This window comes from Eschrichtius robustus, chromosome 20 (assembly GCF_028021215.1).
Source record: "Eschrichtius robustus isolate mEscRob2 chromosome 20, mEscRob2.pri, whole genome shotgun sequence".
Lineage (NCBI taxonomy): Eukaryota > Metazoa > Chordata > Mammalia > Artiodactyla > Eschrichtiidae > Eschrichtius > Eschrichtius robustus.
Genome location: NC_090843.1, coordinates 14675066 through 14701449, shown reverse-complemented (window position 1 = coordinate 14701449; position 26384 = coordinate 14675066). Strand labels below are relative to the sequence as shown.

Sequence of the window (26384 nt, the reverse complement as noted above, 5' to 3'; positions counted from 1 at the left end):
GAGCATCTAGCCAGACATGAATTTAGTGCCTATTTTGGCTGGACCTCTTCAGCTGTCTCTCTGCAGAGAAACTTAAGACACTTATAGGATTCACCAGTCAGGGAATTTCATCTCTGATTTTCTGTGGGGATGGAGGTGTTAGTTTAAAGAGGTTATGATGTCTGAGATGGACAAAATGTGACTAGAGACAGTATTCAAATGTGCCTTTTGAATTGGTGGTTGCTTTATTTGGAAAACCTTTTCCCAAAGCATTAATGTTATGTGGTGGCTGGCCTCCCAATCAGCCTACAGAATGATACTTGGCCAAAAATGTAGCCAAAATCTTGCACCCTTGCCCCAGTCCTTTTTGTCTATTATTGTCATCCTAATGCCCAGTGCTTCTGAGGCACGCCAGGTTTCTATGGGGACAGGAGTGGACACTGAGCCAGGGAAGTGCACGCAGAGAACATGGTGCCCCTCCTTGCGCCCCGTCCAGCCTCCCTCCCCACGCCATCCTGCTCCCTGGAGTCCCCGAGAGGGCAGAGGAAGGGCCTGAGGCAGGGCCTAAGATGGAGGAAGGAACTGAAGGAAGCCGGGACTGCGAAAGACTTGGCAGGGGTGGGATGGGCACTAATCACCAGTAAGCAGGATGGGGAGGGGAGGTCAGCAGGGCGTTTCCTACTTATTCACCTGAGCACCCAACTCCAAGATTCTGCAACATTTCTAACCAACCCCCTCACTCCCTCTTTGCTCAGATCTCTGATCTGAATCAAAACTCAGGACCAGGCCCTAGAGCTGCTTCCTTCCTGCCCTGTCAGCGGCGGGGGTGGAGGGAGGCAAGGAAAGGTCACTCCCCCTCCTGCTCTTTTCAACCAGAGACTCTCTTCTTTCCACCCTAAGGGCACCACAGTGAGACGGGAACCCACTGTGTGTTCTTTACCCTCCTGGGTAAAGCCAGCTGGGGACCGGGCGTTCTCCAGGGTGGTGGGGGGTGAGTTAGAAGCCGTTGCAATAAGAGCAGCATTTGCTGACATGGGCACAGAGGCCATAACTACTGAGGGCTCCAAGGTGGTGCCAGAGAAGCCGGCCAAGGCCCAGGGCGTACTTGCCGTGGAGGCAGAAACTCAGCTTATTTTAAACCCATCACCGGGCACCAGATATACACACGGGGCTGCTCTTCCACAACGTGAGTTATTTATCACGGGTGAGGGTGACAATCACTGCAGCCAGCAAAGCGCCCTCCATATGTCAGGCCCTCAAGGAGACCAGGAGACAGGGGGGATCTTTGTCACAGGGGGCAGCTCAGGCTTCTCCAGCCACTCTGGTTCTTGACTGCCCATTAACCAATACTCACTACTGTATTTAAGGAACAGCCCTTCCCAGGGATGCCTGGATATCTGGTGATAGTAAGAGTTCTCTTGGCAGGGGTGATGGCAGGTTCAGAATGGGGGTAATCTCCCGCTGCCTTCCCGTTTATTCCATCACCAGGGTCCCCTCTGGTCTGCAGGGCACTTCCTGGGACAGCAGCTCAGGTCGGGGTGGAGGGTGGGAGGCGCTGAGGCTGCCAGTGGGGGGAGTACAGCCCCCGCCTCTGAACTGCCGGCGCTGCTGGATCGGGACCACTTTCTCCACTCTAACCCCCTAGCACTTCTGACCTCAACACACAGATGAGAGTTTATCTCTGTACCCTGCAGAAGCCCACAGGGTCAGCAAAGGGAGAAGATGAAAATGAAAGCCCTTCGTCAACCTCCTCTGGCTTGAGGGAGCCCACGGTTCTCAATCTGGGGTGGAGGTTGGCCCCGAGGACTCCCAGCGCCAGAGAGAAGCCCTCCGACACCCGCTCCAAGTCTGTACTGGAACGTGTGTAGCGGCGAGAGCGGAGTCCCTCTACAGCTCAGGAGTGCCCTGTTTTGTCGCCAGGACCCAGAGCCCTCCTGCTCAGGGAAGCACCCGTGACAGTCTCTGGGAAAAGAGCAGCACCAGCCCCGCCCGTGCGCCTCAACCCGGGAACTCAATCAAGCCCACCGTCATTTCCCAAAAAGAGGAGGAGGCTGAGTGAGCTCCGGGGCGGCTGCTGGCCTCTCCTCTCCAAACTGCTTCCCGCTCCCCCTACGGACCTGGCCAGCGGAGCGCTCGACCCTCACTCGCCCGAAGAACATAAACGGGCTGAGCCTTGTCAACAGAGCCCTCCCAAACACCTGCCCCGAATGCTGCCTTGAAATCCGCTCTTCCAGCTGAGGAGGCCCCTCCTCTTCATCAGGGCCTGGGGAAGGGGTGACAGCGGCCGGAGTGGCAGAGAGCCTGACTGTGCCAGGAAAGGCTCTGTTCCTGACCCAAAGGCACGACAGGAATCAAATCGAAGCTCCTCCGTGCCCACATTTTCTTCCAACATAATTTTACCGTGACTCACAGTCTCCTAACCTGGAGTCCCTGAACTCTCAGAAATCATGGGCAAAATCATGGGCAAAATGTCACAGGGCATTTTTCTAGGGAAAGGTTCCATATGTTTCTGCTTCTCAAAGGTATCTATGACCCAAAGGATCCACTGACTTAAGCTGCTGACTGTGTAAGCTCTCCGTGAAGATCTGGGTACCGAAGTGACTCTTCCTTGGTTGGGTCTTCAATGGATCAAAAACTTACTTCTAAGTAACCTAAATAAGGTCTCTCAGTTGGCAAAGGTGGTACTAAATGAGTCATTTAGTGGCAATTGTGAAGAATACGTATGCAAGTTTAAACTCACTTCCAAGTGGGCCTACATCAGCACTGGGACTGTTTCTTCAGCAAAGAGAGAGCCCAAAATAAAATACCATCTGGCCAGAAGTAAAGGTCAAATGCAGACACATTTAGAGTGCAATGGTAGCTTTCCCAGCTTTGAGAGGGAGTTGGGAAAGAGGTCTTAAGTAGTCTGGCATTTTCCTCAGAGCACATGCTGTGTGGCCAAGATTGTGAGGCTGGGTGGGCTGTCCGGCCATATGATTTCAGTTCATTACTAACTTAAAGATAACACAATTCTATATAACAAACCAGCTGCAACAGCTCCCATTTTCCCAAACCAAATTCTGGATTCTCACCCAGAGTGAATAACAATGAGGGCAATAGAAGGGGAAAAAATAAACAGGAACATTCACTACATCCCCAGAGGCAGTTAGTCGTATGGTCAAGGTCACAGCCCAGATGTGTTATTTGATAAGAACTTACTACTCCCATTTGTTATACGTTTAAAACCAAATGATTTTTCACTTAGGATATAATGTACAAAACTTCTAGAAATTAAGACGTGATGAATCGGAAGCCTCTTGGGTGGAAAACAATACCTTTATTTTGCTGAGTTTCATTTGGATTTTCTTAGACACCAGATCAGACCAGTACTTCTCTCCTAAGAAGTCCCAAAACATTCTTCCAAGCAAGGCATTCACCCAGGCTTCCTGTTCTTCCTCCTCAGAGGGTGGAGCCTCTGGCAACTGGTAAAAGAAAAAAAGGACCAGAATTAACTAGAAAGCAAATGGAGAGCAAGCCAGGGGCTTATTTTTATAAAGTCACCGAAGGTCCCTCCCTCTAGAGAAGGGGGACCGGCCACGTGAGTCATATTTCTTCCCTATAAATTAAAAGTCCCACGTTGTATCAGTGAATAGAAAAAGAGAAACAAAAGCCACCATCACAGATAAAAACTCCTCTTTGTCTATTTTCTTCTTCTACCAGTCTTCTTGTGAACCAGCTAATATTTCATACAATTAGCTCAGCCATATTACCCTACCCTTCCCCTCCCGCCAAATTAGCTTGGTACCAACATTCTGAGTCAATGACACATCTGATCAAACGTCTGCCTCTCTTTCTTCCAGCTAAGGCTCCCAGGACATGTAACTGTCGAGCTGGTCTCACCAGGCAGCCCCAGAGTTTCTCAATGCCCAGGACTCTCACATTCAGCCTGACTCTTGGGAGGTCATGATTCTCCTGGGAGAGGGGCAGAGAGTGCTTAGAAATACTGGTGTCTGGGTCTTGTATCCAGCGATACTGATTTAAGTGGGTGCGAGGATTTTTAGAAACTCTCTCACTGATGTAATGAACAGGTGAGGTTGAGACCCACAGCCCTGGATTAGAGAGAGGAGTTCTGTGACACTCCTACAGCTGTTCTCACCCATCTCAGTCCTGTGAAACACCCTGGGCTTCAGCTCCACTTGATACAATCCATCTGAAACATCTGTTGTGGCCAATGTGCAAGGTGGGAAAAGAGCAAACCCTGTTAGCCTCCAATTTCCAAGGCTAAGAATTAGACCATGGATTCTTGCCTGGAGACAGCCAGGGTCGGGGTGAAGCAGAAGGGAGAAGCGGCCGTGACACCCACGGACGGTGTGGTAGTGCAGGCAATGCTTGGTGGTGTCCAATGACCCCACGCCAGGCCCTATGATAAGATTCCTTCTCAGGTTCCCTCAGTTACATCTCACAATACCCCGGAAAGACAGAACTTTTACTTCTATTTTAGGCAGGAGCAAACAGACTCGGAAGTGTTCAGCACCCTGCCCGAGGCCCTGATTCATCAGCACAGCCTGACTCACGGCTTCCCCGCCCCCCCCCCCCCCCCCCCCCCCCCCCCCCCGTCCTCCACCTGCTGCGTCAGGTGGGAGGAAGGGGGTGTGACCGGCCCGGGTGTGACAGACAGACATGTCCTTGTGCCCAGGTCTCTCTCTAATTAGGTGATAGCCTTATAGAAACAATTCGCCTGGGAAAGCAAAGACTAAAAGAACTAGAAATGCAGGAATCTGTGGATTGCTCACCCTTTCTCTTCCCTCTACGGTTTATACAAATGCATCTGCCCAGCCCTCACGGCTGCCTGCAGCCATCACCTACACCAGACGCCTCACGGTCTCTGTGCTCCACGCGTGTGGGCTCACACCGGTGACGTCTGTCCTGCGCAGCCGTGACCACGCGCCCGCACAGCTATGTCCTAAGCCCCCGGGTGGCCTGGCGCTTGTGGATTTGACACTTAGAGATCTGATGACCTGTGAGTGTCCTAAAGGTCTATGGCAGGGACCTATGTGTGATTTTTCTGAAGCCTGGAGTCCTTAGGGTCTGACCCAGTTGAACTGGTCACTGAGCTTGTGCAGGGCCTGGCAGACTGCCCAGGACCCACCTGTCCTCCACTCTCATCAGGGCTTGTGCTGTCTCTCGTTTTGGGGGCCTGGGGGTTCACCTGCATTTCTCAGTCTAATGTTACTGCATATAAGCAGGGATATCCTATGTTCTAGGAGTCCTTCAAACTGGGGTATTTTCAAAGTTCTCCCTTATAAATCTCGGCGAGTCTCATTAAAAAAAAAAAAATTAAACTCTGGTTTAAAAAATAATACATGTTGGTCACTGCATTTCAGAAGACATGGCTCTAGCTGCCTCGTGTGAATGGCTGTAGGGTACTCTCTCTGTGCTCTTCTGGAAAGGCTTCTTATATTAACCGAGGCATCTCTACCACCAGGTTCTGGATGGTCGAGTGGAAGCCTGTGCCCGGCGAGCACTTAGTCATGCCTCAAGCTGTACGTGGTGTTTGGAATCGCTTTTCTCTCTGCCGGAACATCTGCACCCCACCCCAACGGGATCTGGTTTAGCTTTTCTGAGGTTACTGTCTTTGAGTCACATCAGATTATCTATGCAGACTTCTGAGTAAACACTCACCCAGGGACAATACCCTCTTCCCCCCAGGGATCCGGGCAGTGCCAAGAGGCTGCCCACGCAGGGCAGTGCACGTCTCACTCAGATTTGTAGGCTGCACAAGAGAAGAGGTTACTTTTTCCCTTCTCATGTGGGAGAGCTGACTCTTTACTAACCTTTCCTTACAACCCTAGTTATTCACAGGAAACAGGTTTAACACAAAATAGCATGAAACAAAGGCTATTTCACAACTTTTGTCCAAGCCAAAGGCATATGATGTGGAAACAAATTTCTGAAATAACTGACAAGGAGGTTGTTTTTTCTTTTCAACTGTTCCTTTTTCTAATGCAGGCTTCTCTCCACAGACTCATTGGGAACAAAGAAATATCCATGAGCAGCAGAACACTGACAATGCATCAAGGCAGCTTTATGAACAAAATCTGGATTCAACAGGCTGCTAGGAAGAACTCACTTCCAATGGAAGTCATACAAATTTAAGACCAAAAACAATAAATGTGCACACATTTCCTAATGCTGCTGTTTGGCTACAGGAAGGAATGTGAGAAGCAGATTCACTTTACCATTTCAACTAAAGATGTACATTTAGAAAGGGTACGTTTCTAAAATGGCTTCCAAAATAAAGTTTAGAGAGTTCAATGGCCCAAAGCTAAAGCAAGACTACTGTAACTGTCTGAGTAGCTCTTGGGAGATATTTTATTAAAAACCAACCTGTAAAGAGAAAATAGTACAGATTTACTTTTTGTGGTGTAACTTTTCCTATTACAAATAGCCAGGCGATCAGCCCAGCTTTTCAGGGGCAAAGACAGCTTGGTGGCTTTGCTGCTAAGGTCTGGTCGCACACCATCTGATGTCATGAGGGCTTCACAAAGGGCTGCCTGGCCCAGGAGAAGGCACAGCGGAAGACCCTCCCCGTTAGCTGTTTCCCCAATTACAAAAACAAGTATATTTACTAGAGAAAACACCCATAATCCCATTATCCAGATATACTTATTTAAAACATTTTAACTATATTTCCTTTCAGTCTGTTTTCAATGTGTATATATATATATATATATTTTTTTTTTTAAGAATACATAACTTTTAAAAATAAGCATAACTAACATGGTTTTGTATCCTTTTTAAAAAACAGATTTATTGAGATATAATTCACATACCATACAATTCACCCATTTAAAAAGCATAACCAGTGGTATTGGTATATTCAGAGTGTGAAGGCATAACCACAATCAATTTTAGAATATCTTCATCACCCCCAAAGAAACCCTGTATCCACTAGTGGTCACTCCCCATTCCTCCCAGCTCCATCTCCACCAGCCCAAGGCAACTAACCACATATCTGTCGCAGTGAATCTGCCTATTCTGGACATTTCATATAAATGGAATCACACAATATGTGTTCCTTTGTGGCTGACTTCTTGCACAAAGCATAATGTTTTCAAGGTCATCCATGCTGTAGCATGTAACAGTACATCATTCCTTTTTACTATGGAATAATATTCTATTATGTGCATATACCACACTTTGTCCATTCTTCAACTGAGGGATATTTGAGTTGTTTTCCACTTCTTGCTATTGTGAATAACACTGCTATGAACAGTTGTGTCCAAGTTTTTGTGTGGACCTAGATTTTCATTCATTTCTCTTGGATATACACATAGGAGTGGAACTGCTAGATCACAGACCTCTATGTTTAACGTTCTGAGGAACCACCAACTGCTTTCCACAGCTGCTGCGTCATTTTACATTCCCACTGTACAAGGGTTCCAGTTTCTCCACATCCTCATGAATCATTGTTATTATCTGTCTTTTTTATTCTAGCCATCCTAGTGGTTTGGATGTAGCATTGCATTATGGTTTTGATTTGCATTTCCCTGATGGCTAATGACTCTGAATATCTTTTCAGACACTTACTGGCCAGTTGTATATCTTCTTTGCAGAAATATCTATCCAGATCCTTTGCCCATTTCTTAATTGGGTTATTTACCTTTTATTATTGAGTTATAGGAGTCCTTTATATATTCTGGGTAAAAAACCCTTAGACATAAGATTTGCAAAGTCTGTGGGCTGTCTTTTCACGTTCTTGATAGTACTGTTTGCACACAAAAGTTTGTAATTTTGATGAAGTCCAATTTACCTATTTTTTCTTTGGTTGCATGTACTTTTGGTATCTTATCTAAGAAGTCTTTACACCTAGCCCCAATTCACAGAGATTTACTCCTATATTTTATTTGAAGAGTTTCATAGTTTTAGCTCTTGCCTTAAGGTCCATGATCCACTTTGAGTCAATTTTTGTACACAGTGTGAGGGAGGGGTCTGACCTCATTCTTTTTCATGTGGATGTCCAGTTGCTCCAGCACTATTTGTTGAAAAGACTATTCTTTCCCCCACTGAACTGTCTTGGCACTCTTGTCTGTATCCTTCCTAAAATTTATTTTTAAATTGGATATATGGCTTTATATTTTTTACTTATTGTATGATAAACACTTTGCAATTCCACTTTTAAATGTTTAAAAATCTGACTCTGAGCAGGGAAGGGGGAAGAGCCTTGGGAAACCATTCTGCCAATTAAGATTTCCTGGTTTCTGTTTGATTCCTATTTGCTTTGTAGAGTTCTTATCTCCTGATAACACCAAACAGGATGTAGTATCTTATGATCCAGTTTGTAGGTAACAAGATAATTAGTGGAACTATCAATAATGAAGACAGGACTCTCCAAACCTGGGGCAGCCTACATGACCTCTAAGTATTTCTGAAAACCTTGCATTGAAAAGGAGCGTGGCAGTGCCTGATGTGATCTGAACACCAGAGCCTCACACTTGGTGAACAAGCACAGCACTGCCTCACCAATGGTCCTCCCTCCCAGACAGGCTGCTTCAGGGCACGAAGAACTAGTAGCCTCCCTGGCCTCACACCTTTGAGCAAATCCACAGGCTGCCCGTGAGGTCTCCCTTCCTGAGGTACCAACACTAGGGGTAATACTATCCCACCTTTAGACATTTCTTAAAAGAGTTTCCTCGTTTTCTTAATTGCTGTTTATATCTTCTCCTCAAACCAAGCAGACTACCTCAACAAGATGATCAAGCTCCGGGTCTCCTCAGCCAGCCTCACGGTCTCACTATTCTAGAGGTTAAGCTGCCTGAGAAGAGAGAAAATGGCGCCAAGATCACAGGGGTTTGGAGACTTCAGAGGCTGGTACAGTCTGTGTTTGTGAGATAAAGCGGAGTCACGAGGGCAAGTCAGGGCTCAGCGATCACTAACCGCTAAACATCTGGAGAACCAGGCCCTTCCTCCAAAACAGCAGTATTTTATAATTCAAATTTTGAGCTCCAAAGTGATTTCAGAATCCCCCGAACTTGTTTTTAATTATTATGGGTAAGAATAACTACCAAAAGTGTTCTAGCATTGTTTAATACAAATCTAGTCTATATTTACTAATTATCACTGGCTGTTTTTAACATTGGTTTGGCTTCTGAGCACCCGTGGCCCTACTCACCTCCTGACCCAGTTTAGCACTGGGCCATGTGTGAGAAAGGAGGCTGAGTGTGTGGAAGGTGCCGTTAGACCTGGAGCCCTCAGGGTGAGAGATGCTTTGAACATGGCCTGTAAGAAGCAGCAGCAGGGTGGGGCAAAGGCCGGTGCTGTGTCCCAGGCTCCTTGTAGAGAAGAGGAGGGGGCATGCTACCCGGGGTAAGCGTCTGGGTGGTGCCGACACTGATGAAGTGACAGTGTAACTTGAAGAGGTGTCAAAGGTTCCTTTGTGTCTCGGAGCCCTTTCAGTTCCTCTTGGACTCATGACAGCAGAGGCAATATGAACCCAAAGAAATAACCTGGCCGTCTTTGGCAGGAAGGATGAGCACTAATGACCATGTCCAAAAGGTCCACATTTGGCAAAATTGTGGGGAAACAGGCATTCTTCTTACCAGTGGGAATGAACATTGGTACAACCCTTATGGAGAGGCATTTGGCAATATCTAACAAAACTACGTGTGAGTTTACATTCTGACATTCTCGTAAGATATCACCTTGAAGATATACTCCCCAACAACACAAAAATACACATATACAAGGTTGTTCATTGCAGCATTGTTTGTAGTTGCAAAATATTACAAACCACCCATACGCCCATATAAAAGAATGAATATACTATGGAACATTCACACAATGGAGTCAGTCTTTGCAGTTGTTGAAAAACAAGAGGAAGGGGAGATATCTAAGAACCGATGTGGAATGATTTCTAGAATGTACTGGTAAGCAAAAAAAGCGTGCAAAAGAGTATCCATGGCATGCCACCCTTTGAGTAAGACAGGAGGGGAAATGAACCCAGAGAGGATGAGCCAGAGACTAATGAGACTGGTTCACTACTGGGGTGGGGGTGGGGGGATGGCATGGATGAATAGAAGGAATAGGGCGGGGGAGACAGCACTTTTCTGAATATGTCTTTGTACAGTTTTGGTTTTTGGAACCATGTTAATGCTTCACAGGCACAGAAAAGAAAATTAAAGAGGAGGTGGGGGAAGATCCTCATTTGCTCAAATTACAGAATTAAAGAGAAATAAAACTAGTAAAGAACTATCTCCACTGAAAAGGAAAGCATGAAAAGTAATAAAAAGAGTATAGGAATAAATACTGTAGCAGACCTTATTTCTCAAAAACGGTGCAATGATACTTCCCATCCCAGATGCTCTTCTAAGAATTTGCTACTCCCTCAGCAAGAGGTGGAATCTATGCCCCTCTCCTTGAAGCTGGGAGGGCTTTTTGACTACTTTGACTAATGGAGCAGGAAGGAAATGACATTATTTTACTTCTCAGATTAGGTCATAAAAAGCCCACCTGGCTCTTTCTCTAGGGACGCTTGTGCTTGAAACCCAGTCACCACACTGAAGGAAGCCCAGGCCACATGGGGAAGAACCGAGGCCCGCAGCCCCCAGCCCTAGCTGAGCTCCCAGCCACCACCCAGCAACTACTTGCCAGCCATGCAAATGCCATCTTGGAAGCAGGTCATCCAGCCCCCCTAGCTGACACTGCGTGGAGCAGAGAGAAGGTTTCACTGCTAGGCCCGGTCCAATTACAAATTTGTGAGCAAAATAAATCATTGTTATTGTTTTAAGCCACCCCATTTGGGGCTATTTGTTACACAGCAATAGATAACTAAAACATACACCTATACCTTATTCATGACTGTCTCTACTACCAGACCACTCCTGAGAGCCAGGACGTGGTCCACACATGCTTCAGGCAGGCCAAGTGGACGTGGGAGCCCAGCACGAAAGCTCACACACTTGCTTCAAAAGCCCCTCTTTCAAAGACAGTTATCTGTGTTCACACAATTCTGGCTCTCTGGTTGCCAAGCCCATGCAGGTTAGAACCATTAAATTAGGGGTAGGGGTGGGAGATGAGGATAAGCACTCAAGAAAAGGCAACTAGAAGGACACACACTAACACCAGCCAACTGACAACTGACAGAAAATGCTGCAGAGTCTGTGGTCTGGGATGGTTCAGACGGGGGTGAAAGGCCTGACCTCGGTAGCCCTGCAGGACAACAGGCCTGAATTTCCATGTGTTGTATTGAGTCTTTAAATCACCAGGAAAAGATTAAATCATCCCTGCCTGCTCTGCCTAAGGGAGGGCAGGAAGTGCAATGTGGTTTTTAAAGACTTTCATCAGACTTAACTTAGAAGATGAAAAGAAGGTTCTGGTGTTTAAAGGGGTTAAGTGCTAAGTACCTGGAAAAAAGGTTTGTACCAGAGACACCCCCACCCTACCCCAGCAACAGCAGCGCAAGGTTGAGGGGCCAGGCTGTGTGCCAGCAGGACCTCCCAGGCCCCCCTGGGGCTTCCACAGACCCCAGTGATTACACGATACAACAGGCACATGTGACACATACTGAGGAAGCGATGTTCTAAAACTTTTGTTTTTTTAATTTACAGAACTCTTTTTTAAAAAGCAAGCATTTATTTATTAGATCCTTTTCTTACATCACACAATTCTCCTGATTTTCCTGAGTCTAATGAGAATCCAGACAGCTGACAGCCCAGGCAGAAAGGGAATTAGGGGGAGTGGGACTCACTGGTGGTAAACAGGACATTTCCCGAGCAGTTTTCTATTACCTCGCTCTAGCTTAGAGGGAAGTCTACTGCCCACTCTAGCTGGTAACTTAGGTCAGAGAGGGAGGCGGTGGGTCAGAGGCCAGCAAAGGCATATGGTCTTTTTTGGCCCTGACAAAGTAGGCTGGGTGAAGGTTCTGGGGCCTCTTCCACACTGAAGAGGGTCAACAGAATGACTAAAGCCTGAAAGCACCAAGAGGAAGGCACCCAATGCTTCCCGTTAACAGAAATACAGTCACTATAAGAAGTCAAACACTTTAGTAACTGAACATGGAAGAAACAGGCTTCGTGCTCCACGGGCGGGAGGCTGTGCCTCAGAACCTGAGGGGGCGTAGCGGCTGGAGGCCTCAGGTCAAGCACAGTCTGAGAATGACCCGCCAAGACGGCAGTCCTGGCAGCCAAAGGGCCTCGGAGTCTCAGATCAGGTTTTGTGCACTCCATCACCTAGCAACTGTGACATTAAGCTACTTAACTTCTGCGAACTTTGGTTTTTCCATCTGTAAAATGGAGAGAATACCACCTGGTTTGCAAGACTGTTCAAGGGATCAGAGTATTTCTATTACAGTGTCTAACAGAGTCTGACATATGGCAGCTTATATTAGTTATCTTCTCACAAATGACCTTGAGTCAATGTCCAGCTTGTTACATTTTGCAAATAATGCATATGGTAAACCTTCAAAAGCCCTGGACACAGCTGAGGAGTCTGAGAATTTGAGAATACAGTGGTTATTGAGGAATTAGACCTCTATTGCTAATGATTCTGTGAATTTCCCTACTGATGGCCCAGTTGCTCAGGTCAAAAGCTAGGGGTAATCTCTGACTCCTTTGGTTCTCCCCATCCCACATGGAATTCATCTGCAAATCCAGCCAGCTCCCCTCCAACAGTATCCCCAAGGCCGCCACTTCTCACCACCTGCTATGACCACCTCAGTCTCAGCCCCATGCTCTGCTGCCATGATCACCTCCCACCGCCGCTTCCTCCTACTGCCCCTTCTCCAGTCTCCATGGAGAGCCACATGACTTTTTAAACTCAAGTCAGATCAACATTAGCCCCTGCTCAAAACCCTCCCAGGGCCTCCCACGATCTGATCGGACGAGGAATTGATCTGACGAGGCCCTGCCTCTGTCCCTTGCTCACTGTCACCCACGCTGACCTCACCATAGCTCCTTGAATACTCCAACCACAGGCCTGCTTCAGGGCCTTTGTACTTTCTGGTCCCCGCACCTGGAACGCTCCTCTCACACAGATCGCCAGGGCTCACTTCCTCACTTTGGTCAGTTCTCTGCCCAAATGTCACGTCCTCAAAGAGGCTGTCCTCGACCACAGTCTAAAACAGCAGTTCTGGCCACTTTCCATCCTCCCTTATCTGTCTTTATTTTAGTGCTTATTGGCACCTGATGTTTGCTGCTTGCTGTCTCCCTGACTAGAGTCCAAGCTCCCTAAGGGCACAGCCCTCATCTGTCTGGTTCAGCACTGTGTCCCCAGTGCCTAGAACAGGGCCTGGTACAAAAGAGGCACTCAAAGGGCTTATGTATGAGGAAATGAATCTAAGAGCAAAAAAGCTACCCCCAGGCAGCCAGCTTTACCTTCTTCCCAGCTGTGGGGCTGCTCTCCGCACTCTGCGCTGGGCTCCTTTGGGGGCTTCGGTTTTCTTGGGGGACACACCTGGCCATGTACACACTGTAGTCCAGAAGCATCTTCTGCCGTACACTGCCCGCTAGCTCCTTCTGCTTCGGCTGGGGCATGATCTCCTCCACGCTGCCTTTGCTGCTGCTGCGGCTGTGGGTCAGGTGCCCCGAGGGACTGTTGTGTCTGCTGTGTGAGGGCAAAACCCCTGGAGCAAAGAAGTGATGGCTGTTAACACAGATGAAGGAAACGAGGGCAAAGGAAACGGAACACAGAGCAAACTCCACTGGGTTCAGTTGAAAAGCAGCTAAAATGCTATAAATGACTATTTAAAAAATACGTATTTATAAGGTTATTTCCCACCCTGAAAGACACCTTCCGTTGTAATGACAGATAACTTTTTAGAACAGTTTTTATTTTTCTTCAAGACAATTCAGAGGAATGGGAGCCACGATACATATCTGGTAGGTACCTTTTCCTTTTTCTCTGGCGCTCTCTTGGGGTCAGATGAAGGACTGACACACACCAAGGGGCACACAGAAAGTGGGCAGAAGGCTAACTGGAACTGCCGTAAGCTGTGGAGGGGCAAACACCTTTCATTCACCCTTCATTCATTCATTCAACACATTGTTCATCGAGCACTTTCTCTGGGCCAACTCCACATTAAAAAGAGTAATAAGACATACATAGTCCCTGCCCCTGAACTCGGGCACCTAGGCAAATAAATCACAATTTTCTGTAATAAGCGCTGTAACTGAAGCATGACTAAAGGACTTTCAGGGCAGAAAGAACAGGGTGAGTCCCTCTGCCCAAGAGCCGAGAGGCGCTTCCTCCAGCAGCGACTTTCACAGGTAGTGACCTCTGGACTGCCCCTTGAAGAAATAGTTGGCACTTTCCCGGCCTAGGTGGGGGAAGAGCACTCCAGGTAGAGGGAACAGCATATGGAAAAAGCAATGACAGGGCACAGTGTGTCTGGAGGACGGTGAGAGATTCAGTGCTGTTCCAAGCAAAGTACATGGGACAGAGGGATAGGAAATGAGCAGAGGCGCGGGGTAATCGATGCAAATGCAGTGAATCAGGAGGCCAAGGATTCTGTGCTTCGATGGCGATCTCGGGCGTGGAGGCCATGTTGAAGGCCAGGAGCTTGAGAGCATAGGCTGCCTTCTCACTGGGCTTCTTACTATAACTAGGGTTCTCCTGCTGCTGCTTCTCTCAGAGGAGCCACAGCACATAAACATAAATATTGATATAATCCTTAAGGAACCAGCAAAGGCCAAAAAACATACATCTGCAAATGGTTCCATCACTGGTTAAATGATTCAGTACAAAGCATTGCAGTGAGCAGCCTAGAAGGCAAATAACCCATGAATACACCTTAGGTGGCAGACAGTCATCAATTCAGGGTGGTCTTCCTCTCTTCCTACCTGGGACTCTCTCTTGATTCTCCCACAGGCCCTTTAAAAATACATAAGCATTTAGCACACATGTCATTACCTGGTTTACTTCCAGAGACACCAGGTGGCTTCTTGGTTTCCGACTTCAGCTTAGATGCCAGAATAAATCTCCTAAACCACTCCTCTTTTTCTCGGCCAGTTCTCCCAAAGAGATAGAGTATCTGATCTCGCTGGCCAGATCGTGTTCCCTCCTGAGGGTGGGTTGGCTTCTTAGGGTCCTCGCCTCCCAACTCCCTCTCAGCTGGTGGCTTTTCTTCAGAAGTCTCTTTATCAGTCTGGGCCTTAGACATAAAGTCATCTTGTCGACCAAGCTCGATACAAATGGGGTACTTTTTATTCCAGATTCGTTTTCGAGCCAAACTTTTAGGCACAAGATAAATCTACAGAGAAAGGGAAAGGATTTACACACTAAATTAAGAATTGGCTACGTTGTGCATTACTACTGTGCAGAGCACAAATGCAAACTTCATTTTTGATTAAAATGATTAACGTGAATTACCACCTGTCCATAACATGACTATAGAAACTAGAATTTTTAGAAATGACTTATTCTTCAAAATAATTCCAGAAAGTAGATATTCAAGAATATTGCAAGAGTTACAAATATCTACGATTTTCAGGTAACAGTAGCAGAATAATTATTTAATGGATTATCATCAACTAAGTTTGGATATCAACTGAGTTTAATGACCCTGGGCCAAACCTAAGCTGGGGGGAAAAAAAAGAATTTATCAAATTAGATCTTGATGGGAAGCTCAAGTTTATCAACCACAAGTTAAGAATGAATTTGTCAAAAAACTATTTTAAATACTTCTGCCATTTTGGAGAAACTCAAAGATCACTCACAAGGTTTATAAGAAAAGAGAACCTATAGCTTTTTGGAATAACAAATAATTTACATTTCTCAAAAGCAGAAGTATACTTTTATCAAAATGTGGTTATTTTGCATAATTTTCATATTTACAGAGCTTGCATTAGTTATTAGCCTAGCACCACCACACGTGGCTTTTGTTTGACCAAAAAAATTAACTCTCAAAGTCAGAAGAGTGTATGATGCCTTTGCTTCTCAGAGTGTGGTCTGTGGACCAGCAGCATGGATATCACCTAGGAGCTCATAAAAATGCAGACTCTCAGGCCCTACTCATGGTTGCTGAATCAGATTCTGTACTTTGAAAGATGCTCAGGTGATTCATATGCACATTAACATTTGAGAGGCACTGCTCTAAATTACACTGATACTTTAAACACGCAACCTTTTAAGGGGAAAAAATACAGTAAAGCGTCCAAGATTCCAAATGCTTTTCATTCATCTAAGCTTCCAAATTAGTTGAGCTCACCTTGCTGTCGGACAGGTCGTAGATTTTCTGGCTGATGTAGGTCACCTCTGGCTTTGTTTCATTGTAGCTTGCCCTCCTGGATATATTTTTATTGGGCTTTGAAAGCCTTAAGGTCCCACCCTCAAGTCGAACAAAGACTGAATGTGTCAAAGTCGCATGGTAAGTTTCTGGATCATAGTTGTAAATCTCATTCATCCATCCCTGATGGAGAAAAACTTCTTTTAGTAAAATCAGAATAAACAGACATCTGATTCAATATGAAAATGATGACCACTCTGGTATTCAGGGCACTGAAACCAAACTTGACTACGATGCAAGTATTAACTTACTGATGACAAGAGGTTGCTGAGACAAGTCGCTTAGCCTGAAGGATAATTGGTGCTGAAGAGTGATTTGGTATGTTTTTGATAACTAAAAACCTGGATTTACGGGGAGAATGATGATGTCTATTTTCCTAAATAATTAAAGGTTCTTTTCTTTCTTTTCTTTAAAGCTGACAAGCAAATCAGGAAACTCAAAAGTTTAGTTCATGTAAACAGAAGAAGTCTCTCCGCCTGACCTCCTCTGGGGACAAGTAATCCCACCCAGTCTAGCCTTCTTAATTAAGCAGACACAGCCTCTTCTCAGCCCATCTGCAAACAATTTTTGAAATTTCACAGACCATATTAACTCATGTTACCATACTCCCCATTTCTATCTCAGTGAAATCACATAGTAAAGCAGATGATCGAGACTTAGGCATTAAATAAATCACAGATATGATCAATGGTATGTCAAATTCAAAGATATATAGTAACTTAAATGAATAAAGTCGTGTTCCAGGTTCCCCCCCACCCATTAATATAAGTTTAAAAATCAACATATGAGTACAGAGAGCAAACACGTTGCAGGTATGAACAACACACAAAACCCTTACAACACAACAAAATTGTGCTAAAGCTAGTCTCATAGCTGTAATCAGTATTCATCATTTAACACTCTGCCAGCCCCACAGTACTTTTTCAGATGATACGGGTGGCCCAGATCTCTTTAAAAGAAGTTCTCTAGGGAATTTTAATTACTATGTTCCCACTCCCCTCATTTTATGTCTTTGAAATGAGCAGAAAAGTGCTGAAGATCACTACAGTAGAGTTGGGATTGTCATTCTTTTCAAGGAATAGCCATTTCCATGGTGCGTATTTGAGTCTCACACTAAAATCTTGAATTGAGAACCTCGGCAAGTGAGGGATTCTCAAAATTCTCTTTTATTCATTCATCCAAACATGCAGCGAATCTCTCTATGTGCCAAGTAGTGTGTCAGGAGTTGATACAAAGATTTAAAAAAGAACAGCATTTTCTCCACACCCTCTCCAGCAGTTATTGTTTGTAGATTTTTTGATGATGGCCATTCTGACCGGTGTGAGGTGATACCTCATTGTAGTTTTGATTTGCATTTCTCTAATGATTACTGATGTTGAGCATGGAGGTTCCTTAAAAAACTAAAAATAGAACTACCATATGACCCAGCAATCCCACTACTGGGCCTATACCCTGAGAAAACCATAATTCAAAAAGAGACACGTACCACAATGTTCACTGCAGCACTATTAACAATAGCCAGGACATGGAAGCAGCCTAAGAGTCCATCGACAGATGAATGGATAAAGATGTGGCACATATATACAATGGAATATTCCTCAGCCATTAAAAGAAACGAAATTGAGTTATTTGTAGTGAGGTGGATGGGCCTAGAGTCTGTCATACAGAGTGAAGTAAGTCAGAAAGAGAAAAACAAATACCGTATGCTAACACATATATATGGAATCTAAAAAAAAAAAAAGGTTCTGATGAACCTAGGGGCAGGACAGGAATAAAGACGCAGACGTAGAGGATGGACTTGAGGACACTGGGAGGGGGAAAGGTAAGCTGGGACGAAGTGAGAGAGTAGCATTGACATATAATACACTACCAAATGTAAAATAGATAGCTAGTGGGAAGCAGCTGCATAGAAAAGGGAGATCAGCTCGGTGCTCTGCGACCACCTAGAGGGGTAGGATAGGGAGGGTGGGAAGAAGACGCAAGAGGGAGGGGATATGTATACATATAGCTGATGCACTTTGTTATGTAGCAGAAACGAACACAACATTGTAAAGCAATTATACTCCAATAAAGATGTTTAAAAACAACAACAACAACATTCTTGACCCAAGGGTACTCCCAAAACAGTAGAGAAGAACTGGTCTTCATTTCACCATCCTATGACCCCACTAGAGTAAATTTAAAAAAAGTCTTCACAAAGAATATTCTGAGAGTGTTATTGGAAATAAAAATGGACAAACATACTTCTTTATCACTGGGGGTATGTGTGGGTGTGTGAAATTTATGAGCCAATGATATGGATTTATACACCTCAGTAGATCTTTTGCATGAGCTAGGAATATCTCGCCCTCCTCCCAATGAGTCATTGCATCTATTAAAAAATGTTGGATGAGTAAGCAGTGGCCATGGGAAGAGAGTGTAATCTAGGTGTTTGTAAAGAAACAGCAATGATCAAAGCAATAAAGCAAAAAAGGGGACAAGCGATACAGAGCACAGTGAGGCCTGAAGTGGACTGAACTGTCGGAGCATCAGTTTGGGTGGGCTTATTTTGCTAAGTATAGAACTAAGCACAATTTTTGGTTCACAGTTTTTTGTCTTTTTCTTTAGTCTGTTATTGTGGTGAAGTACATTCACTGAGTTTTGAATGTTGAATAGTTCGCATTCTTGGGAAGATTATGCATGGGTCATGATGTGCTGAAGCTGGACTATACCAGCTCATAAGAGCTGATTCTACACATCTTTTCCCAACTCCACATTCAGTGACCTTGTGTTGGTAACTTGCAACTGGCGATGGTGGGAGATTTACACCATGGAAATCAGTACCAAGAGGGCTCCCCCCACCAACCGGAGAGCCAGTTTACCAGCACAACACTATTATTATCCTTTTTATACATTGCTGAATTTGGTTTGCTAGTGCTTTGTGCATTTGTCCAAGTGCATGAGGGAAGTTGGTCTATAGTCTTTTTGCAATATCTTTTGGTATTATCTAGCCTCATAAAATGAGTTGGGAAGCGTTCCTTCTATTTTCTGGAGGAGTTTGTGTAGAATTAATATTTCTTCCTTAAAGGTTTGGTAAATTTGCCATGGAAGCCATGTGGGTCTGGAGTTTTCTTTGTAGAAAGGTTTTAAACTATAAATTCAATTTCTTTAGTTACTATTGGACTATTCAGGTTATCTATTTCTTCTTGAGTGGGCTTTGATAGTTTATCTTATAAGGAAATTTGTCTGTTTCATCTAAGTTATCCAGCTTCTGGGCATAATGTTGTTTGTAATATTTCCCTATTATTTTTTGAATGTCTGTAGAGTCTGTAGTGATGTCCTCTCTCTCAGTCCTGATATTGGTAACATTTCTTCTTTTCTAATATAATCATTTATTGCTATTAATTTCTCTCTAAGCACTGCATCAGCTGCAATTTTTGATTTGCTGTATTTTCAATTTCATTCAGTTGAAAATATTTTCTACTTTCCCTTGTGACTATCTTTGGACCCATGGCTAATCAGAAGTGTGTTTAATTTCCAAATATTTGCGAATTTCCCAGACATCTTCAGTTATTGTTTCCTAGTTTACTTCCATTATAGTCAGAGAACTTGCTTTGTATAATTTCAGTTCTTTTCAACTTGTTAAGGTATGTTTTATGGCCCAGAATATCGTCTATCTGGGGAATGTTCCACGTACACTAAAAAAAATATGCATTCTGCTGTCGTTGGGTAGAGTTTTCTATAAATGTATTTATTTGTTTTTTTAAACAAAAACATTTTTCGCTAAAGATCTCCTGACATATAATCCACAGTTCTCTTTTTATCCAATTTTGTTGCAGATAATACTTTCCTACATATAACAGGTTTACTAGGCTTAAAGTTCTGAAGGCAACTAGATTAATAGAGAACTTGAAGCAGATCTGATTTTTCTGGGCTGCTTCAGAGCCATGCTCAAGGCCAGGTTGAGTTTACATGCAGTGCTACTAAAACCAAGAAGAATCCATGGAGGGAGGGAAGGAGGGACTGGTGCTTAAGAAGTTCTAACGGTCAAGGAACAACTATGAAATTAAAATAGCAACTTTCTATCAGTGTCCTTTATAAGCCATTTGGCCTTATGGTCCCCCCACCTGGGATTGCTCTTTTGAGTCATTTCACTCTGAATGTATACCTCCTGGCTAAAGTAGAGGCTACCTGAGGATACAGAATATGTGTGATACATTTATGGGTCCATCACAACATTAGCTGAGATGCTCAACCTTTATTTAATGACTTTTGAATTATGGTAATTATAATTTTATATGACAAACATTTCTGCAATAATATCTCCATATAAAATATTTTTCATTAGTTCCCAGCTATGTGAGATTATAGTAGACATATAAAAAAGGCAATAGAACTAACATGGTTCTGGAATTTTGGACAAAATTCCCAGCATTACAGTTATCATCCAGTCACCACCAGCCTAGAAAGGCTGAAGGGAAAAAAAGACAAGCATTATACTATGAAGTTACTCTTAAATAATAAGACAGCCTCTGAGAAACAGAGTAATTTTTAGAGAATTTCCCCTTTTCGAAACTCCTGAGACTGGACAGATTAATTATTTGATTTATGAATAAGAGAAATTTAGGAATAAAAGATTGTTTCTCTCCAATTGCTTTCATTTTTTCTTTCCTAAGTCAGAAAATGCAGAATTATTCAGGGAAGCACTCACTATCCAATGGAAATACAACATGAGCCATAAATGTGCATCATGAAAATATGTAATTTTAAATTGTCTAGTAGCCACACTAAAAAAGAAAAAAGCAGGTGAAATTAATTTTAACAATGTATTTTATTTAACCCAATATATCCAAATTATCATTTCAACATGTAATAAATATTAAAAATTATTAATAAGATTTTATATTCTTTGTTTTGTACTGTCTTCAAAATCCAGTATGTATTTTACACTTAGAGCACATCTCAGTTCAAACTAGCTATACTTCACTGTTCAATGGCCAAATGTGGCTGGTGTCTACTCTACTAGACAGCCCACGCCCGATTCTTGGGTTCCAGCTTTTCAGACCTAGACATTGGGCTCAACCAGAACGGTCAAAACCCTCCTCTTTCCTCTTACTGACACTTCCATACATGCAAGTTTATGCAGTGTTAGTAGGTGCTTTACCTAATTAAATGAGAAGATAATCTAAACCTGTCTCCAGGTGAAACATTCTATTTTAGAAATTCAAAACCCCTTTAAAAAGCTAACATCAAACATTAAAAACTCAGGAATAAGAACAAAAGTAATCTAGGTAAAAGGCTAAAGTTTTTAAAACTCTTATAGTTCTCTAAGACCATTAAAAGACACTCAACTTGTGAACAAACTTACATAACACTTTTAGCTTATTGCTCTGGTTTTTAGTAGAAAAGAGACAAGGCACAGGCACGCGTGTTGGGACACAAGCCCTGCATCAGCTCGTCCGTTTACAGGCTCGCTCAGGTCAACAGCCATCACTCCGCACTAGTCTAACAAACAGCTGCTCAGTTTTTGTTCCTCATCAAATTCTTACATCTGGTTAACAAGAGCAACTGTTTCCAAGTGCTTCAGGGACTGGTTTTGAGCCACAAAGCCAGGCTCTTGACCCAGCAGCCTGAGCTACCACCTGAGCCCTCTACGGAGTTCTCAGTGGGCCACAGCCTGTGTCCGCCCGCGTGGCCACAGTTCCGAGATGAGATGGGGCTGTCCTTTGCTGACAGCTCTGACAGGGACAGGTCACCCTCCACCAAGGGCCAAGCTGCAAGAACACTAGAACAGCCTGATTCCCAGGAATACGGAGGAGAGTTTCAAGTCCTCCACAGCTCAAAACCACAGGACCCTGCCTGCCCCACTAGAGGAGACAGTGGTGAGAGGCAGGGGTAGGCCTAGGAAGAGAATCCAGGAGCTGCTTTTCCTTGGGAAAGCCCGAGGGGCGGCAAACTCCCTTCTTCCAGTTGGGATTGGAGCTAGCTTGACCCTCCTCCTCCCAACCCCCATCCTTTCACAATCACCTGTGGCAGAGCTCCAAACACAAAGGCACCTGTGGGTTCTCCTTCCCTTTTATCTTCACATTTCCTCCTTCCTGCGGTACCATTTTCTTCGTGTTAAAAATCTATCAGAGGCTAAAGTCCACAGCTGCCAAAACCAAGTAAATACAACTCACAAATCAGAATTTGAACTGCACATCTATTGTGAACAATCATTTGTTAGCTTCAGTGAGTCTGGATCCTTGATCTTACTTGATTACATGAAAGGCTGCTGGTCCAAACACAGGTACTGAAACCAACCCACATCCATTAGCAGAACTGCAAAGAGTCTGACACAATTGGGTTCCAATCCTGGCTTGACCACTCACCGCCTAGTTGGATGATGCTTAGCCTCAGACCCTTGGTTTTCTCACCTGTAAAAGCGTCCTGCACACCTTACTTCCCAGCTTCATGCCTCCCTGGTCCCCACCTCCCACTCTGCTCAAGCCATAATGACTTTCTCCACACTAACAGTACTTTATTGAGGTACAGTCTGCATATAGAAAAGGAACAAATCTTATGCATATGATTTTTAAGATACTGACACTAATATTCATTATAATAGCTGGCATTTAAGCTCACATTATGATCCTGGCCCTCACATGCATTATCTCCTTCACTTCTGCCAATTCCTTAAGGATTTGCAGGTGAGGAAAGCGGTGAGCGAGGTTAAGAGATTTGCTTAGACAAGGGTTAAAAAAAAAAAAAAAAGTGGCCTGTGGAGCGGCAAATCTGGGACTTAAACCAAGTCTGCCTGACTACGAGGTCCAGTCTCCTACCCCACTTCCACAGCACAGCCCCACCTTTAGTCTGGCTAACTCCTGGTCATCCCTCAGGTCATGGCAAAGATGACGCTTCTCCTAGGAAGCTTCCCTGATTACCTAGGCTCAGTTCTCTGTTACCTTCCTCCTATCATTGTATTCATTAACTGCCTGGTTTACTAACTACAAACTCCACAAGACAATCACAGTTGTAACAAATGTTTGTCAACTGAATACATAAATGTAGCCTAATTCAGAGGGTGGTTGTGAGGATTAAATAAAATCTGTAAAGCACAAGTACGTAGGACAGACTGGTGTGCTCATCACAGCCTGTAGGTATAGTTGTGGCTGCACAGGTGGAGAGAAGCAAAGGAATGAGCTGAGATCCTACTAAGCGCAGGGAGCTGTAGGGCTTATTTGAAATACAAGACTTGGTCCCTGTTCCCGAAGAGAAAAACCAAATTATTATTGCACCAAAGAGCACAGAACAGGGACTGCCCTGGTGGTGCAGTGGTTAAGAATCTGCCTGCCAACGCAGGGGACACAGGTTCGAGCCCTGGTCCTGGAAGATCCCACATGCTGCGGAGCAACTAAGCCCACGCGCCACAACTACTGAGTCTGCGCTCTAGAGCCCCCAAGCCACAACTACTGAGCCTGCATGCTACAACTACTGAGCCCACGCACCACAACTACTGAAGCCCGCACGCCTAGAGCCTGTGCTCTGCAACAAAGAGAAGCCACAGCAATGAGAAGCCCACGCACCGCAATGAAGAGTAGCCCCCGCTCGCCGCAACTAGAGAAAGCCCCAACGCAGCCAAAAATAAATAAAATTAAAAAAAAAAAAAAAAGCACAGAACAAGAAAAGAAGTAACCTCAGAAAGACAATGAAGAGTAAAAATTGTTAAAGCTTTTCAGGACGGAAACTGAATTAGCCACTTCTTATCTACAGAGGAGAGGGCAGTGTTGTGACCAGAGCCCAGGTGTCCTGACTCCCACGTAGGGTTCTTTCTGGAACATTACAAGCTTTGATAGGAAACCCGGAGAGAATCACAAGAGCTGCTACTTAACCCATATTGTCAGGCATCCAGGATGCAGACTGGCCACTGGGAGACTCAGGCCAACAGGTGGCCAAGCACGACTGCTCTCCGAGTTCCCTGTTCTGCCCCCTAATGCACCCCAACTGACCCAAATCCAGGTTGCCCGTGCAGGAAGCAATTACCCAGTGCAAACCCTGACTGCTTTTTTTTTTTTTTTTTTTTTTTTTGTGGCCGCGCCATGCAGCATGTGGGATCTTAGTCCCCCGACCAGGGATACAACCTGCAGCCCCTGCAGTGGAAGCATGGCGTCTTAACCACTGGACCACTAGGGAAGTCCCCTGACTGCCTCTGGGTACTACCAATCAGCTAAATTTTACCTGGGGCTTGACCTACTCCCTGGGTTAAGCTGCACATGGAATTTCCACACCTAAGCAGCCAAATATCCAATCTTATGAGCAGTGCAGCAACTCCAAGGCCTTCATCGTGTTCCCCAAATAGTGACCAACTGTCCACTGCACAGCTGTTCTAAAAGTCTTCACCCTGAATTCCTTACCAAGTAAGATCTTTCTCCAACTTTGCTTTGTTATGTGGGTGGGTCTAAAGAGGTACAGATACAGTTAGCAACTCATTCCATTTCAACAACTCAACTAAAGAACTCAGAGATGCTCTCAACCCACACTAGAGCGTCTCAGACAAGCCCTGTTTCTTTCTGACGCTGGAACTGTCAAAACAGAGACAGTGCCCGCCTCTGGGGGACAGTGACCTCAGTCAGCTGGGCTGCAGCTGTCTGGCCCACAGACTGGCCCTGTGATCCCAGCTGTAAAAGGTCAGGGGTTTCTCTTCAATTCTCTGCTGGATTTAGAAGCCATGTCTGGTTGAAAGTACAAACCACAATCTATAAAGGGACTCGTTTAATACTTGGAAAGATTAAAAGCTACAATTAACCTTTTGCAAAATAATAAAGTCTGGAAGAACTATTACTGTGCTCACTTTCAGTTACAGTGCCAATCAGGAGGTCAAGGCCAATGCTCTCTTCGTCAGCTTGATGCTGAGCTGACCAGAGAAACGCGCCAGCCCTCTGGCCTGAGGACGCAATGGGGATTTCTCTATCTTCAGTGCGTGGGGTGCCTGGGCTGACACAATCCTGTCACGTGGCTGTGCTGGCCTCAAGGCCCCTGCCACTCAGATCCCCTGCATCATTCCTTCATCTAGTCTATCAGGGAAGGAGCAAATCCTAAACGTAAGAACAGAGCCAGGACCCAAGGTCCCTTGCTGCTGAAAAACATCTCTGAAAAAATCACACAAAAATGTGATTATTTTTCTTTTGTCCCCCAAACTAAAACATAAGCAGGGCTTTCTCTTTGCCAGGCTCAAACCCTTTTTGATGTGTTAATGGTTTAGAACCGGAGTCATCAGTCAAAACATAATATCACAGATCATGGACTTAGAGAATATGGCAGGAACAGTCTACTAAACTTTACAGAACTTTAGGTGCTAATTTGATTTTACCCATGAAAGACAGACAGACCTACAGACAGAACTCACACTATGAATGACAGCCTCAAGCAAAGAGTCAACATTCAAAATAAATGCTGCTTGAAGACAGTATCTTAAAAAAAAAAAAGTCCATTAAAGGAGGGAAGCGCCAGCATCAATACTATCCATATCCTCCAACTGCCTGCTTCAAGGTCAACCCTTCACAGTAGTGTCACCAGACACACTGGAGTCAGGGCTTAAGCCATAGTCTCTGCCTGGGAAAATGGCCTTTATCCTAGTTTTTCCTATCCTTCAGGACAGCACCTTGTAAATTCAGGTATGTGCCTTGGCAGACAGTGGTAGAGGTAGGAGATAACAAGCATGTAATTAGACAGAAAAACAACATCGTATCAGATGAACCAATAAAATAATCGAGGTCTGAGTTATGTGAATACACGATAAACATTAAATCACATTAACAAGTGTTGAAATTATAAAATAGATTAGCAAGCAAATAAATTAGTAGATCAGCTTTAGATCACATATCCTGTCAGTTAAATTTTTTTGAGTACTCAAAAAAATTCTACTCAGAATGTAGACATTTACTTATAAATTATATACATGTTCTAATATAATACAGCTTTTATAAAAATTAAAAAATAGAAATAAAGAGCAAAAAATGAAATAATTAGCCTTTTCACTAACTTTTAGTTATGGCTTTCTGACAGCTTTGTACTATCTTCAGCTGACACATCAAGGCTCAATATATATACTTAGGGCGAGGCTCACTGTTAATGATAATGGATGTAAATCCATATTTCAAATAGTCTTCTTGATAATTTCCAAGGATTT

At 44.4% G+C, this 26384-nt stretch overlaps 1 protein-coding gene across 1 annotated transcript in view; it reads right to left on the bottom strand.

The window, feature by feature from the left end:
* TEX2 (testis expressed 2) overlaps positions 1–26384 on the bottom strand; it is a 106538-nt gene that overhangs the window by 24921 nt on the left and 55233 nt on the right. Inside the window, exons 3-6 of the mRNA XM_068530171.1 lie at positions 16160–16360; positions 14863–15202; positions 13329–13576; positions 3294–3440 (exon numbers count right to left, since the gene is read on the bottom strand). Of these exons, the coding sequence (XP_068386272.1) occupies positions 3294–3440; positions 13329–13576; positions 14863–15202; positions 16160–16360 (936 nt within the window). The remainder of the gene's footprint in view (positions 1–3293; positions 3441–13328; positions 13577–14862; positions 15203–16159; positions 16361–26384) is intronic.